Below are 18091 nucleotides of genomic sequence, written 5' to 3'. Positions count from 1 at the left end.
TGGAACAATTCCTAGAGATCATAATTTCAGGGAGGAAACTTGCCAGGTCCTTTTCACTTCTCTTTAGTTCTCATTCTGACCAAAGTATTTCTTTCTTTAACCAACTCTACGAGGTCTGTCCAGAAGGTAGCCAGCCATGTGATATGAAAAATAGAGACATTTATTGAGGAAGATACAAGAAACAAGAAGCATTGCACGTAGGACAATGATGCCTCAGTCCCCTTCAAACTAGGCACGGTGGGACCTCACACGGTTTTCCCAGTCACCATCAGCTGTGCTGTTGTATTTTCTTGAATCTGATTGACAGTCTGAAATCTCTTCCCTTTCAAAGGTGATTTTACTTTGGGAAAAAGCCAGAAGTTGTAGGGTGCCAAATCTGGGCTGTGGGGGGGCTGAGTCACCTGGGTGATTTGATGTTTCACCAAAAAACTCTGCTGGGTACCTTGTTGTGAGGGAGCTGCCAATCACCAGTTGGCCATAGCTGTGGCTGTTTTTTGTTTTATTACATCTCTTAACCAACAAAGAACAGGGAGGTAGTATTCCTTATTAATTGTTTGGCCTGGAGGGGTGTACCCATGGTGCACAACACCTTCCCAGTCAAAAAACACAGTTAACATGTTCTTGGTCTTGCTGCAACTTTGCTGTACTTTCTAATGGCATGAAGAACCAGGTGACTAGCATTGGGACAACTGGGCCTTGGTTTCCAGATCGTAGCTGTAGACCCACAGTTCATCTCCAGTTACGACCTTCTTGAGGAAATCTGGTCCATTGGCAGTAATTTGAATCTAGTTATTAGCAACTGCAGCACAAGGATCCTTCTGCTCTGGTAGCAGAAGCCATGGAACGAATTTGGCCGCAACATATTTCATGCCAAGATCCTGTGTCAAAATCTCAGACACAGTAGTTTTTGGAATCCCCAGATCAGCTTCTAGTTCTCACACTGTCAGTCACTGGTCTTTGTTGATTGCAGCCTATAGACATTCAACATTCTCAGGTGTTCTGCTTGTTGCAGGCCTTTCAGTACATGGATCACTTTCAACAGATTCCTTGACCATCTTTGAAACATTTGTGCCACACTTTTATCTGTGCTGCACTCATTGCATTGTCCCCAAAAGCCTTCTGAGTCATCTAAATAGTTTCCATGGAGGAATGTTCAAGCTTAATGCAAAAGTTAATGCAGATTTGTCACTCTACTCGCTCATTTTAAATGCAATGGCCACAAGGTATGCAAGCTCACTCAACAACATCTATGCTCCCCACCGACTAGTTGAGTGAAGTCATCATTGTTCACACATGTGCATTCCAGTCCACTCTCCTTGGCTGCCAGGTTACATCAATGTTGTGCAAACCATCCTTGTTGTATTAGCGATGGCTGGACTTTTTCCGGACAGACCTAGTAGTATATCAAAATATCTAGAAAATTTTGACTTCTCAGCTAGATCTCTCCAAACATAACATACAGTTTTACAATATCCAAAATGCTGTGTTCTGATTTTTGAAAAGTCCTGAGTGAACCCTGATCAGTAAGAACCCCTTGCTCAGGACAGTAGCCATCCTGAGCAATTTATTTATCAGCAAGAATGCTCAGGGAGAGGTGGTGGTGCCACTTGGGAGTCTGTATCTGCTGCCCAGGTTTTTTACTTAACTTGCTGTTGCCCTTCCCTCCCTTTCTTTCTTTTTGTAGTAGAATGAAAAAAGAAATAGGTGTTTTTCTTTCTTTTACTTATCTCTAGGGAATAATGAGGAAACAAATTTACCATGGAGATCTGAAGAGATGATCCTTAAAAAAGAAGGGGAAAATGTCATTTTTTCTTACCAAAAAGGACTGTTTATGGCTATTGACTAATAAGTGCCTCCATTAGATGCCTACCCGCCATTGTCGAAGAAGAGTCAGGGAGTGGTTAACTGTTGGAATAAATCAATTGTTTCTAAGGTGTGTTCCAGGCAATTCCACATTTTCTTGAATGAACTTTGGGGCTTCCTAAATGAAATAGACATCAAAGGAGTGAATGCTCTCAGTGTTTGTTCTGTCATCCAACTGACCAAACCACCACTGCAGGTGCACGTGTGTGATGTGAAGTCACTGGACTTCCCCACTTGGTAACTGGCAGGGACAGAGCCATACTACCGGCAGAATGGGTGTACAATATATATTTTTAATTGACTTACTGAGACAGGACACCACACAGGGTGTCTTTAAAAGATTGAGGACCACTGTTTTCTTATGATGTTGCTTCATCTCTCAGCCCTCACACCATCATTCTCATGAGACAACTGACCTGCAGTGAAAATGTTAGCGCCTGGTAAGTACGCACAGGATGAGCATCTGTTCTGGTCTGCCTGGAGCAGTCCAGATTAAAGCCCACTGCAGGATAATTATTATAATGCCCTCATTTACTCTCAAAAGTGTCCCAGTTTGAATGACCAATTGTATGATGACCCTAATGAAGGTGATCATCTTTTCAGTTTGAGGCACTCAGTTTGTGGTACTCAGTAACAATAGCTTCCTACTCTCCTCCTCCTTGGTTTAACAAAGACTCAAACCCCACAGATCAAAGAACTCCATTTTGGAATACTAAAAAGCTTTTCTGTTTCAATTATGTCATTCACCTGTGGTTTCTGTACTATTTTAGTAATGACCAATTATAATATATTTGATTTATGTATGTCCATCTCCTCCCTCCAAAAGAAAATAATGCATTTTTATCAAGCAAAAAGTGGCAGTAATAAAAGAAACAACAAACATATAATATTTTTCATTAACAATTCAAACACTACAAAACATAGAATATACAACTTAAAAATGAAAATACAAATTAAAGAAAAATGGGGTACATGTCATATTAGCAATGCAAAAGACCAGCTTAAGCATACTTTCTCTAAATCAACAATTAATAAAAGAAAAGTGCCCTTTTCTCAAATACGCAGAAAAATATTTCAGTCACTTCTAGGGGAAAATTAATAAAAACTTTCTGCTAATTCTATATTACAGCACGTATTACTAATGGCTTATAAAACTTAGGTGTCTCCTTACACTTAAAATTTACAACCTTTTCCAATCATTATACACTCATTCAATCCAGCCCATCAAAAATAAAATGATTTCATTTCCATATTTATGAAATAACTAATGATATGCTGTGGCTCTCAAGTGGTGTGTATGACGGGGACAGTGATCGGAATAAGGGCATGGATCTAAAGTGGGCCAACGGTCAAACAGAGCGAAAAATCACTTGTCTGGCACATAATGATTCCTGTAAAAATTCCAGTATTCCTAAAATAATCTAATCATACATTCTTTATTCTAAAAAAAGTCTAAAGTGTTCATATTTAAATTTTCTATCCACGTCTAGAGTTCATTCAGTCTATCCAGTTATGCCACTTGAGAGAATGTTTCCTCCTGGGTTTATATTATCCCTACAACTCTGAGTCCAGCTGAAAAGAAATAAATGAGTAATTGGGACTCGATAATATGCCCCATTTCTCCTACACGTTTAGTGATTCACACTAAATTTTGTGGTAAACTGCATAATCCTAGGTACAGATCTACAATGCAAGTGAGAAAGAAAACATTTTAACCTTAGTATTCAAGCAATAATACCAATGTCCACTGCAACCCACATCTTTGAAGGAGTTCTGCAAGTTCACGCTCATAGCCAAGATTTTACAGTAAGTCATACTTCATGGGTGCAGTTCTAAACTAACAAGAATGGAAAAAAAATCACACTGACATTTCCTTCCAAGCCACGTGTACAAAAGGCCTTATGTACAGGTGGCCTGTACATAACTGCCAAAGCCTCAGTTTTGACCTTTCTGGTTTACATCCAGCAACTGCCTACCAAGTGGATTAACATTCACATAAGGTGGCAAACTTGAGGATGGAGAAGAACTGAACTGCAGTTCTGGAAAGAATTCCAGTGGCCTCCAAGTGGTCCTTTGGTGTCATTCCCTGCTGCTGCTGCTGCTGCTGCTGCTGCTGCTACTGCTGCTGCTGCTGCTGCTGCTGCCTGCATCCTCTTGCATGGGGGAGGATGAACTGTCTCGGACTGGCAGCAGGTCATAATGGCAAGGGATGTGACTGTTCTTTGGAAGGTCATATGGATCTTGGATGAGATGCCCATTATTGCTGAATATTCCTTGGACCACACTCACTGTAGGTTCTGTGACAACCAGGGACACATTAATTTATCAGCAATGAAAAACACTTAATAAATAGAATATGGCATTGCTTACAAATATCAAACACATAGGAGGAGTTTCTTACAAAAATAAAAGAAAATATTTTAATGACAAATTATCCTATTAAAAGTAATCACTACAATACTGTGAGCAGACTCACTGGTGCCCACAAATGGCATTCAGAACAAACATCATTGGTTGGGATACAATACCATTGGGTACGGCTGGGATGAAGACATCAAGGGAATATACAGAAACCCTGGATATGAACCACTGCCTGAAAAACCCTGGAAATAATCTAGTGCAACCTCTTACTCTACATATAAGAAGACTGAGATCCTTAAAAGTTATCTCAACTCAGGAAACGCACATTTATAATGTTAAAACTCAGGCTTTCAGTCCAGTTCCAATCTTACTGTGGTGAGTTTATGGGACAGTTCAAAGGGGACTTGTTACTGACTTTTCTGTAACATTTAGTTCCCTATGCCTTCCATTTAAAAAAGCTGTCTTAATACTTTTAAAATAGTTATATGTGTTCAGTGACATGTCTATAGCATAAAATGAATTACTAGCTACTGGAGTTAAATTAGCCACTTCATTTACAAGCAGTACAGAATTTTTAAAAATTTAAATAATAAATACTGATAAAGAGATAGAGAGTAACAAAAGTTAATATATATATTATATATATATACTTATATATAAGTATATATATAGTATATATATATAGTATATATATATACTATATACTAGTATATATATATACTATATATAGTATATATATATATACTATATATATATACTTATAGCCCTGATATATTTCAACTTTCCCCAAATTGTATTTGCAAAGAACAATCAACATATCTCTAATTTTAAATTGAATTCTTATTCATTTGTATCAGATTCACATCTTAGACTCTTACTGATATATTAGGCAAATTTAAAAGTAAATTGCTTCAATCCTGCTAAAAGCATTATATGAGTATAATGAATGCAGCCAGGAATTGGAAACACCTGTTTAATCTGTGGAACCATTTGTTTTGGCTAAGTTGACATATTAGCTAATACGGTGTACATGCTAGCCCACATGCGGGCTAAAATACTCACTACGGCTTCAAAAGAAAGGCTGGATGACCATGGGAAATAAGAAAACCTTCCTTTAAATGTTCTAAATGGTGTTACTCTGAATAATTATTCATTTGACACCAATTAGTATGACCACAGTAAACACAGCTTACCTTAAAAATATGGGCTATTATTGGTATGTGAAATGCTATTGTATAGTCAAAGACTTTGAAGCTGTTTTTTTTTAAAAAAGGTCTAGAGGTTCTTTTTAGGTTAGGAGAACTTACCAACTTCATAGACATTCTTGTTGGCTGAAGTGGAGCTATTGATCTCTGCATACGGGGAGTCTCGCCGTGCTGGGGACTTCATCTCCACGTAGCCACACTCTGAGTTTTTGGGGATAAGTACAGGTGGGTCTTTAATCGTGGCATACGGGTTTTCAGAGCTGCTTAGGGAGCAGTTACTTGAATTATACTCAGAATTCTTTCCCAACTCTGTAAAGAGAGATGGTGGAAAAAATGAAATGGTATTTCATGAATGTTATTTTTTCATTTTACTTTGCAATTACAGTTTACATTCAATATTATTTTGTATTAGTTTCAGGTATACTGAAAAATGTTATTTTTTTTCTTAGTGATAATTAGTTGGACAGTTTTTCTTTGTAGCTAGTTTTCTAAATTACATACACTGAATATAATATGAAATGTTTTTCACTTGTGTTTGGAGCATATTTGCTATAAAATCAGTATAGAATATACTAAAAAGCTACAAAGTAATTTTAACTCTCCTCTAAGGTAAGTACCAATATAAAAATCATGGATTTGATTTCATTTTGATGATCACACTCAAATAAAATTAATTCCATTCTATTTTACTAATAGTCTCCAAATTCTGAAAGGCTTCCATCAAGAAACCACCTATTGATGGATCCAGGAGCCCAAGAGGGTTCTGTTATCATAGTGAGGAAGGCATCTGTGCTGTGAGGGTTCCTTGCAAAACTTTCATCCTGGGCACCTGAAGTTATTACTCAAATTCTTCCTGAAGAATAAATAGGTGAACATGTAACCATGCTGATCTCTTCCTATTTTCCCTGCTATTTCTCTTTCTCCCCCATCAGACATATTTCTTTTGAAGGAAATATGAGTGTTTCCCTAGCAAACTGAAACCTCTGTTTTGTCGAGATTTCATAGACTTAAGCTCTAACTAGATCTACCTGTGGCCACTATCTTGCAGTCAGTTAGACTTTGTTTATGTGTTTGTTGGAACAACCACATGAACAATTCTACATTTTCTCTACATTGCCACTCTTGTTCATTTAGCAAATGAACAAGATTATTTCAGTCTCTGAAATATATTAAATTGTGATTTTGATCAATGTATTCCTCAAATTCACACCATACCTTTCAAGGATTTTCCCATATAACCTCTGTCCAGTCCAAAAGCACCTGTGTTAAAGGAAGAAAAAAAATACCCAGTGAGCCCTGGCTGGTGTGGCTCATTGGATTGGGTGCTGGCCCTGTGAACCAAAGGGTTCGATTCCCAGTCAGGACACATGCCTGGGTTGCAGGCCAGGTCCTTAGTTAGGGGTGCGCAAGAGGTAACCACATACAAATGTTTCTCTCCCTCTCTTTCCCCCTCCCTTACCCTCTCTATAAAAATAAATAAAATCTTTAAAAAGTACCCAGTGAGAACTGAAAGCAAGAGAAAGCCCATCTGACATCCCAGGATCATATCAGAGGAAGGTGGTTGGGCAGCCACTTCCTTCCCATGCAGGTGATCACCTAGGCTGCTGCTTTCCAAACCGTGACACCAAATCTCTCCTGCCACATAGCCCCAGTGTTCAGAATTTAAAAACACATGTATATCATTCTCTTCTGCTCAGTTACTGTGACTTTGGGAAAGGCTGGTCAATATAGGGTAGAAACTGAGGGTGAGATGAATCAGTACACAGGATTCCAAGTTGCACCGTAGAAAGTACATCTCAGGACTGGAACTGAGACGAGAAACTTAAATTTCATCACTTGCTAGCCACACAACTTTTGGCAAGATGATTGACTCCCTGACTGTCAATTTTCTTAACTCAAGATGAGGAAAACAAAACCTGCCTCCCAGGCCTCACAGGGCTGTGGCAGTCACCACGTGAAAATGAGCGCAGGCTTGGTAAACTTGGACGTGCCACAGAAACGAATGGTGTTTCAGCCACTGTAACATATACTGTGTCTCAGCTTCAGTCTATCTGTGAGCCTTCCATAGCCTTTTAAATTATCTTTGAAGGGAATGTGATGAATTTGGCTTAAAAACAGAGTAAGTAATGACTCGTGATGAATGTTCAAATAAGCATGAGAATGGAAAAGAGATGAGTCCCTACCTACTGTGTGTGTGTTTCTTAGAGTGATGTTCAGCTCAAGTTCTGGTGGTGATTCCCTGTTAGGGGCACACATTTGTAGACAAAGGGGGGTTCAATATTTGTGGGACAGGAAATGGAAATGTTTTCCTTTCTCAGGCACACTTTCTTTGCTTTGGGCTGTGAAGACTAGACCAACTCTCGGCTGGTGGGAAAGGCACTGAGTTACATAGGAAGGCAGAACAAAAGGATGTGTAGGGAAGAATTAACCTTACCTAAGAGAGGTATGGCCCTTGCCCTTGGTTCCTGGGAGGTGGTCTCTAAGTCCTTGGAATGTCCTGCCCAGTAAGAGTGTTTTTGTTTACCTGGGGGCCTAGGGCTACACTGAATAGTCCAACAAAGTGATTGATGGGGGAGGGGGCTGGGCCACTTGGTATCAGCTCAACCTCCAGAGGGGCTGGAGACTAAAGGTCAACCCCATGGGCAGTAAACCATGTCTACGTGACCAAGCCCCCATAGAAACTCCAGACACCAAGGCTGAAGTGAGCTTCCCTGGCTGACAATATTTCATGTGTACTGCCACACACTGTTGCCAGAAAGGGTCAGTACTTTCCATGATTCCATTGGGAAAGGACGACTGGAAGTGTCATGCTTTGACCCTTCCTGAACTCTGTCCCGTATCTCTTTCCTTGACTGAGTTTAATCGGGATCCATTCATTGTGATACACTGTGACTGTGGGGATAACAGCGCTTGGTGAGTCCTGTGAGTCTTTCCAGCAAGTTACTGCTCCTGAGGGTGGTCATGAGGATTCCCAGACTTTGTAAAGGGACCCAAAGAAGATGGGCAGGGGCTGTGGCTTCTGAGAGCCACCTATCAAGGAACTCTATATTACTCTTTGCCAGATTCCCTTAGCCATTTCCAAAGTGTGCCACAGTCTTATCAAATGTACATCTTGGCTTTAGCTTACAATGGGCCTTCCCCAGAGGGTTACAAAGAGCAGCATGGGGTGGAGGGTAAATTCGGGAACAAGAGTTGGGGCTGTGAGACCAAATACCCCCACCAGATTCACTTCACTGCCTTTGAAAATCAGGGTGCTGTTTTAACAAGGGAGCAGGTAGGTTTCTCCATAAACTCCCATCTGTCCAAATCCCTGGACAGGTGCTTTCAAATGCTCAGTTTAATCGACAATGAGCCAGAACATGATCATTATCCTGATTTTACAAATGAGCAAATCAGTCTTGAGAGGAAGCTTGACCTAGTGTCATATCAAAGAACCAGGAACTGATCTCTGGGCTTTTTTGTCAAGTTCAGGGCTCTTTCAACAATATCACCACATCTTTCCCATCATTTAAAACACCTACACACTTCATCATCTACCATGTGCCTTACTCTGTTCTTTGTAAGAGAAGACATTTTCTGTGCAGCAATTTTAAAAAGACATTAAGTGCAGAATTGTTCTTGGAATAGAACAAACCAAGGAGATCCAGAATTTCCAATGAAGATGTTATGAGCCCTGGGTCTCACTGAGACAGAAAGCAGGGGTTTATTTGTGACAACTGCAATGACTGTGTGTTCTGGAGTCAGAACAAATTACAGTAGGTGAAGGTGCAAACAGAAGACTTTTCCCTGAGGAGTATTTTGTTGTATTTTACTGAATGTCAATGTAGGTACTTCTTTGAGCTAAATTATTAATGTAATTTGGAATTTTTCAAAGCCTCCTTCATGTTAAATAATCTCACCAAAAAGTATGTTATAAATCAGTATACTGTGAATAAGTATATCTTTATTTTTGAGAGAGAGGAAGGGAAGGAGAGAAACATTGATGTGAGAGAGAAACATCAATTGGTGGCCTCTTGTGTGCACTCCAACTGGGGACCAAACCCACAACCCAGGCATGTGCCCTGACTGGGAATTGAACCCATGACCCTTTGCTTTGTGGGACAATGCTCAACTGACTAAGCCATATCAGCCAGGGCTAAATATACGTATCTTATAATTTTACTATAAGTGTATAGAAATACCATTCAATTGATAATATTGGTATAGAATGCAAATAAAAATGAACAATTTTTCCTTCTCATACTCATACTCATTTTCCTTCTTAAACATTTGCATTTCTGTAGCAAGAGGGGATGTCAGAGCCCATGGGATGGGTTCCCACATCTGGCTCAGGAGACTGAACACACACGGTGTTCACAGAAAGATCACAGGGGGAGCAATCGGAAGCCCAACTGTGGGACCTAGCTGTACCTGCTTCCTTTCGGTTAACCTGTCTGTGCTTCCCAGCTTTTCCCTCCATAAAACAATGCTCATGGAAGGGCTCATCCATTAGCGGTGCCAGACTTAGCAAACAAAAGCACAGGGAGGCCAGCTAAATTAAATTTCAGAGAAACAAGAAATAGTTTTTAGTATAAGTATGCCCAGGCTTATTTGAAATTCAGATTTAACTGGGCTTCATGGCAACCTTACCACTAAATACACACACATAAAAGGGTTTGTTAATCATAAGGCACCACACACACGTTAGTTACTGTATCAACAAGCTCCTCCTTAAAAATTAGGTACACATGTTTGGAAGTGGCACCCCCTACTTGCTGGGGTATCACAGCAGTTCCTTGTGTGTGGTCCAAGATCCTTAGCCCCTTTGCAGAGGGCTGTGTGATCAAAGCTTTTCTCGTAATAATATAACAACACTTTTTGCCTTTTTCGCTGTCCTTCTCTCTCGAGTACATGGTGGAGTTTTCTAGGAGCTGTACCACGTGTGAGGTCGCTACTGTTCGAATGCAGAAGCAGAATGAAAGTCTAGTTCTCCTTTACTAAGTCATATGTTAAAGAGATTTACAAAGGTGTTAGAGAGTGCCACTCTTCTCACTTTTTTTGGAAAATGAAGTAATTTTAAGAAAATGCATCTTATCATGATATGAGATGATTATTATAAACAAATTAATAAATATTTTAAATGTTCTCGGTTTTAATTTGTAATATGGTTAATATCAACAGCTATTCCCCATGTTGACAGAAGTTCTTTGGGGTCCTTGATAACTTTTAAGAATATGTGAAAAGGTTTTGATTCCAAAATGCTTGAGAACCACCGACTTACTCTATTCCTGTTGGTATCTCCATTTCCTCACCAAACAGGGGAAGGGGCCTCAAGTGCGGGTGCCCACATGAAAGGAGAACCAAGAAGAGTCCACAAGCTGGAACCCAGCTGATTAGGTTTAACTCCCAGGTCTACCATTCAGCAGGATTTGAGACTTTGCACAAGTTACTTAATCTCTTTAAGACTCAGTTTCTTAATTGTAATGTGCAGATGAGGATGATAAATAATAATGCCTCACTATTAGAGTACTTAGGATAATTAAGCAACTTAAAATAGAGAGTTCAAATGTAAGCTACAAGCAGGCAGACATCCTTATTTCATTTTATCATTCCTCGAACACAATGGAAACTCAATTAATGCTGAATAAATAAGGCACTTGGGACAGTATTAAGCCCCATATGGGGGCTAGGTATAAGTCTGTTATTTTGTTTTTTTCATGCATGTTTGTAAGAGATCACTTTGGCTCTGTGAGGTGACTGAGACAGCGTGATGAGCACAGTGGCGGAGAGCTCACCCAGCTCGTTGAGGTAGCCACCGTGTTTCCAGTCCGCGGGCAGCGTTCCTGTGCAGTCCACCACGGGGCCTCGCTTTCCAGGATTCACGTTTTTCAGATTCACAAACAGCTGATTATTTTTTGACTGTTAAAAATATAAACAACAAAAGGTGTAAGAAGAGACCCCAATGTGGCACAGCACAACACTGCTGATCTGGGGGAAACCAGTCCATGGCAGGTGTCACGACTGGTTCTTACACGAGGCTGGGCTGAGGGCCAGGGGTGCCCGTGTCTGACCTGCAGGGACATCGAGGGCAGCTGGAGTGGATGTCCCGTGTCCCCAGCTGTTTCCTCTACTGCCTTGGCTTCTTCATTTCATGTTGTTACTCTGTACCAGCTAGAGCTTTTTGGGGTTTACACACATGGAACTTGAAACGGAAAAAAACAAACTCCTGGTTGGATCTCTCCCATCAAACACTGTATGATCTTGTATGAGTCACAAGTGACTCTTAGCAATTTTCTTAGCTATAAATATGAGGATAAGATTATCTACTTTGCCTCTCTCCCGGAATGTGAATGAGAACAAATGAAATGATGCACATGAAAGTCTCCGGAGAATGTGGAGTGCTATTTAACTCTGAGGCACTATAATTAAAATCCAGCTGCATTAACTTAATTGCAAGTGAATTCATCTTATTAGCTTGGTTTTCTTCTAAGAGAGAGCTGGAATTCAACAACGGAGACTGGAAATATAATCTGGGTGCAACTGGAAGGGAGAAGTGTTTGGGATTTCGGAGAGCTGTGGAAGGGACCTGGGGTGTGCTGGGTGGTTCTACAGAAACAGCTCAGGTCCCCGCCAGCCCTGGGTCTCCACCCTCTCTGTACATCTGCGAAACAGGGGTAACACTTCTGATTCATAAGATTGGTATGAAAATTGAGGTAGTTTCTTTTGTAAAATAATTAGAAATGCTTGCTATTTTGTTTCTGTTTGATCATTTTTGAGCTACAAAAATGCAGTTCCATGTGGTTCAGCCTAAACAAACATAAACATACACTATTGTTGCCGTCATAGAAGTACCAGCCAGGAAAGGGCACCAGGAGACAGGTGGTCAGAAAAGACAAACTTGGCAATTTTACCCAGGATTGAGCCTGCTATAGTTCTTCCATGTGGGATATTATTTCTACACCTCATGCAATATTAGAAACATTTTTCCAAAGAGGAGCAATGGAAACAGCACACACTGCAGAGACAGGGAGGCCTGGACGCACAGTGCAGCTGCCTCCCCTGCTCGCTGGGAGCTGTGTTTAGAAGTGACTTACATCCTCCATTACTCAGGGTTTTTATCATTAAATTTGAGATCCTGACACACACACACTTTCCGGATTGTTTAGAGGAATAAATGAGGTAATAGGGAGAAGAGCCTGGAAGAGCCTCTGGCAGACAGCGGCCATCAATACCTGCCATTCGTTTCCCTCCCCGCTGCCGACCTGCCACGCCGGAGCCATTCCCTCTCACCTTCGTGATGGTCATCCTGTCCCTATTGTCCACGTGAGGGGATGTGGCGCACTGCGTAAGGGTGTGGTAACTGGGGTTGGTGAAGTAATGGCTGTTTGCGTGTCCGCCATTGCTGTGAGGAAGAGTTTCTGCAAGCAGAGAAGGAGAGGATTAGGATGGCAGGCTCCCCTAAATCTGGGTAGAAAAAAAGAGAAGGGACAATGAGAACAAATGTTTGGACTGCTTCCATTGCACAAGCCGGGCAGAATACCCTCCTGCCCAGTACACTCAGCAAAACTTCTAGACGCAGCGGGAGTCTGACTTCCTACCTGTCTCCTCGAAAAGTGTGAAAATATCCAGAGATAACAACCTGCTTTTTGCTGTGGGGCTTGTACAAGCTGGGAATGCATCACTTTGAAGCCACTTCTGCTGTAATTTTCCTCTTTTTTCTTCTCTTTTTTAAGCACTTGAATTCTTGACACTATTTTGCACTACAGCACTCTGTACAGCTACTTCATGCATTCCCACAATCAGTACACATATAAACATGTGACACCCTTGAACTCCTTGAGAAATTGCCCCAAAACTAATAAATATTTTAAGTTTCTAAATTCTTCATTTTAAGTGGCTACTTCTGATGACTGACCGTGTCACTTAAAAATTTACTTTTATGGGGACTTGTTACCAAAAGGAAGATTTAATAATTTTCTTAAAGAAATGCCCTGGTTCTTGCTAAAACCAAAATACTGTTTCTTATATATCTTGGTTGCTGTGTAGTTAATGATGGGTGTGGGCTCAGGGACAGGCTGCAAGGAACGTGGGAAGAGCCCAAGGCCAGAGACAGAAGACCTGGCCCTCCTGCTGGTCCGCCCCATGGCCTTGGGAAAGTTACAGCCACCCCTCCTCTCCTCTCCCTGTCCCCCTCATCTGACAAAAGCTCGGGACTGGGCACCCAGTGAAGCTTCTTCCAGGTTAAAATCTAAGTCTAAGCAATCGCATAATGAATCTAACTTAAAAACCCTCCCAGAAGATAACAGTAATGATGTTACTACTGTTAACATCCAAACCACATCTCTAACAACATATCTTTTCCAAACATAAGATTTTCTCAGGGCTAACTGACTGTAACAGCAGACAGCACCACCAAACACTCAGTTTCAGAGGGCCAGGTAAGAAAACCTTACTTTTCAAGGAGGAACATGCTTCTGAGGACCGCAGTCTTACCTGAGATGGCATAGTCTGCATTCATGACCCTCAGGGCGGGCGTGTAGGTCACCGCGGGCATGCTCGACTCCTTTCCCTTCTGCTTGTGTCTATAAATAATGAACAGCGCCAGCAGGAAGAGGACAACCAGGATGAGAATGATGATGCCCGCAATGGCCCCGATCTGGTAGGAGTCAGCAGGGAGGGCCGTACTGGTTCTGCTTAAGCTATTCAGATTTCCAACTATTATAACACCAGCTGAAAAAGGGAGAAAAAGAGATTGCAGTATGGATGACAATGCGCTGGAGAAATGTTTGATCTCTAGCTATAAAACTCTCCCACTGTGCTAAGACCTGGATATTTTCAGTTCATGAAATGTTAATTTGGGAATAAAGTGGGAAGGAACAACAAACCTTCCCTGTTTTCAGATGTTGTTGGCTTGTCTGTGCCCAGAGAAAGGCTGCTTTAAGCCTCAAAAAAGAGGAGTTCCTGAACCTTAAGATTCATCAGTAGGATTTGGGAGCTTCTCATATATTTCAGATTAAACACTTTGACAATGAATTGGGATTAATACCTCATCTAATTTTTATTGTGCTTTATTATACAGTATTGAGGTTATGAAGGGCTAGCGCCTAAGAGTCTCAACTAACTTAATTTTATGTCTATCTTTAGCATTTTTAATAGTAATTTTCCTTCCAAGAAAGAATAACCCTATTTTAAATCTAGTCTAAGACCAGGAGTTATGTTGATTTCAATGGGTTTTTACTTCGGAAGATACTGTTCTATGCAGTTATTTTCCATGATAAAGATCTGTTCCAATAGTACCTGATAACATCACCCTAAAATCTTACTTATTAAAAGTCAAAATTCAGTTTTCCACAGCTCTTCCCCTTGTTTCATCAAGTGAAGACACAAAAGGTATGGATTGGGAGTCAATAAAAATTGATCCAGATATTCTGAACCTCCCCTTAAGTTCTTAATCTGCAATTTTATCACCTGAAAATGGGGAACTGGCCTCCATGAAGGTGCTTCTAGCTCAATGTCCCTACAACCTTACGATTCTCCATGCCAGACCCTATTGTAAGACAGCCTGCCCTGAAAACAGGGCACCAAGGCCAGCGTGGTGTGGCGACAATGCACGTGTGATGACGATGTGACTGTGGAACACAACCCCCTGCTGCTGTGGCAGTCAAACATAAGCCAAGGCATGTAAACGTTGCTGCGTGAGCAGAGAGGAAGTGAGTCCCTACTTGACCTACAGTCCAGGATGACTGCCTGCAACGCCAGGTGAACTCTAAAGCCTTGACACCCCGTGAGCTCATTACACTTACCACCTCTGAAGGGCACTGCACACAGTAGGCACTCTCAGGGGTCATGCTTGGAACCATGAGAAGCACTTTCTCAAAGGCCCCATTGACCCAGAAGCCGACCAAGTGGGACGATGATGACTAGGAGAAGTGTCCCCAGGTGATTGTGACACACATCCTAGTCAGAAACTATGGGTACACGTTTCTTAACAAGATAGACACATGACTATCACGTGACCCAATCATTCTACTCCTGCTAATTTACTCAAGAAATGCAGGCATGTGTCCATATAAAAATGTGTTATGCTATTGCAGATAGCAGCCTTATCTGTAACAGCCAAAGGCTGGAAACAATCCAGATGTCCATCAACAGGTGAACAGGTGCACAAAATATGATATCATCCATGCAGTGCAATGAAAGCAATGAAAGACAGTGGAACCACTGACGTACACCACAACACGGTTTCATTTTGAAATAATTACACCAAGTAAACAAAATCAGACCAACAAAGTATACAGTATGATTCCATTTATATAAAATTCTAAAAACTGCACTAATCTATAGTGACAGAAAGATCAGTGATTGCTTGGGACGCAGGGTTCTGTAGTGGTGGCAGGGAGGGACAAGATGAAACTTTTGAGAGTGATATATATATTAATTACTTTTATTGTGGTGACAATTTCATGGATGTGTACATTTCAGATTTTATCAAATTGTATAATCTGTGTTACTGTACATATGTGTTGTATATAGGTATATATATTGTGTATCTTTATATAGTATAGTTATATGTGTATTGCTTTTTATAGGTTATTTATATCTCAGTAAGTCTGAAAACAATTGTAGGCACCATGGAAAGTTCATGAACTTTGGAAAACTTGACATCAAAGCCCTGACATATGCTATAGGAGCTGTATGAACTTGGGCCAATTACTCAACCTCTCTAAGTTTTAGTGTTTTCATCTGTAGGAGATCAACAATCAGGCATCCACCTGGCAACTAAATAAATACCCAGCTGTGCCTTGCAGAGTCCTGGAGAGAAGAACGTCAGAGAACACAGGTGAAAACCCTCAATGCCAGGTGGCAGGTGGCAGTCAACATGCGGTGCTGGCTATTATTTACTAGCATCCTTACCTTGATCACACCGTGCCCCCTTCCATCCTGGGCTGCAGTAACAGGTCCCAGTGATGTGGTCACAGGTGGAGTTGTTCAGACAGTCGCATATCTGGCGGCAGCCGTAGCCATACGTGCCTGCAGGGCACTCTGAGAAGGAAATGGAAGTCCAGGACAGCTCATCAGCCCTGGGAACCTGGGGTACGGCTGCCTCATACAGTATGACCCTGTGTGTCTGAGGGCCAGCTCTCTCCGGGGATCCCTGTTCAGGAAGACTCATACGCCTGAATCACAGTGGGAGTCACAGGCCAGGTGACACACAGCTGGAGACAGTACCCCTTGTCACAGCTCCTAATACTTCCAGCCTCTATGTCCCCACCTCGAGGATGGGTGGGTACAGAGTCTGTGGCATCCCAAGGGGACTGATAAAGATGGTCACTAAGGGCGGCCTGAGATGACCTCACCAGACAAAACTGTGGGATGGAAGGGGGCTAGACTGAAAAGTAAAGTAAAGATGCTTCTTCATGAACAAGCATATCCTACTATAGACTCGGGATCCTACCAGCGGCACATTCTGACTCGGGTTAGCTGGCAGAGGGGAAAGAGGGAGGGGATGAGTTTTGTTCATTTTCTAGGTAAGAACTTCACTTACCATAGAATGGCTCAAAAATAGGATTTGCAGGTGGAAGGCTGACAGACTGAAAGAATGGGATTTTTACAATGTAGTCTTACTAAATTTGGACATAAATTTCAAAGACTAGCATAGGTATATGAAATCTAAAAATCATGACAATACAGTGATGTTTTTGTAAAGTGAGCAGCAGGGGGCAATGTGCCATTACTCTCGGAGTTCTCTGTCCGACATGGGGCTTCCGTCTGGAATGAGCACTGGGACGGTCTAATGTGACATTCAGAATAATCACCGAAGCACTTATGAGTCTTTTATGTGATAAAACTGGTTACAGTCCACCATTCAAGTGAAAGTCATTTTAGAACTTATTTTGGTTTTCATACATGTACTGGAGTGGGCAAAAGTAGCTTTACAATTGTTTGCAAAAAAAAATAATTCCATAATGAATAAATAATAATATAATAAACTGTTTCACCTACTTACAACTATAAAGCTACTTTTGCTCACCCCTGTATGCATGTGCACACATGTTTAGACATTTGTACACATACAGACAGTATTTACATATACATAGGGGTGTGCAAGTAACTCTGACTTGGTACCTCTTTCATGATTACATGAACTAGCAGAGCAAAGCTAAAACTCGGCCTTCTCCATCCAGGCAGCTTTCTGGACGCCACTCTTGTCATAACTGCCAGGCGGAAGGATGCACACAAATATTCTAGGGTTTAGCACATGTCATCGGGCAGTCCAGTGGTGCAGTGAGGTGCTGGGGGGTGGCGGGAGAGTGATGCTTTATTGACAAAGTCCTGCTCAGCTGATCCATCTCTCTAGGCCACGTGGCTCCCACACCCCATAATCTTTGCTTCTTCCTTCCCAGGACCATGCCCTCTGGTGAGCAGGTAATCTCCTGCTCCTTCCCCTGCCAGTACGATTAGAAAGTGAGTCCCACAAAGCTCCTCTGAATACCAGAAGTCACAGAGGAAAAGAACAATAAACTAGTCTGAAGTACTTAGTCTAAGATGAAATGTTCTCATAACCCTGTGAGCAGAGGCACAGCTGGTGGGACAGAAATGGGAAGCCAAGAGTGGGTAACTCCAACGGAGCATATTTTCCCAGGATGAGGCTTTTGGAACAAAATTTTAAGGCAATATATTGT

General features: G+C 41.4%; 1 protein-coding gene across 2 annotated transcripts in view; it reads right to left on the bottom strand.

Moving 5' to 3' along the window:
* Nucleotides 1-1903: 1903 nt before the first annotated feature.
* MEGF10 (multiple EGF like domains 10) overlaps nt 1904-18091 on the bottom strand; it is a 173835-nt gene continuing 157647 nt past the window's right edge. Inside the window, exons 19-25 of one of the 2 annotated variants that reach the window (XM_045838135.1) lie at nt 16323-16451; nt 13902-14138; nt 12699-12826; nt 11204-11327; nt 6645-6689; nt 5532-5738; nt 1904-4160 (exon numbers count right to left, since the gene is read on the bottom strand). In XM_045838135.1, coding sequence (XP_045694091.1) covers nt 3943-4160; nt 5532-5738; nt 6645-6689; nt 11204-11327; nt 12699-12826; nt 13902-14138; nt 16323-16451 — 1088 coding nt within the window. In that variant the 3' untranslated portion in view covers nt 1904-3942. The remainder of the gene's footprint in view (nt 4161-5531; nt 5739-6644; nt 6690-11203; nt 11328-12698; nt 12827-13901; nt 14139-16322; nt 16452-18091) is intronic. The other variant, XM_045838134.1, reaches the window with a different exon arrangement.

The sequence above is a fragment of the Phyllostomus hastatus genome, unplaced genomic scaffold (genome assembly GCF_019186645.2).
Source record: "Phyllostomus hastatus isolate PE091 unplaced genomic scaffold, TTU_PhHast_1.1 phas_contig_254, whole genome shotgun sequence".
Taxonomy (NCBI): Eukaryota; Metazoa; Chordata; class Mammalia; order Chiroptera; family Phyllostomidae; genus Phyllostomus; species Phyllostomus hastatus.
This window is presented reverse-complemented; position numbering and strand designations above follow the sequence as displayed.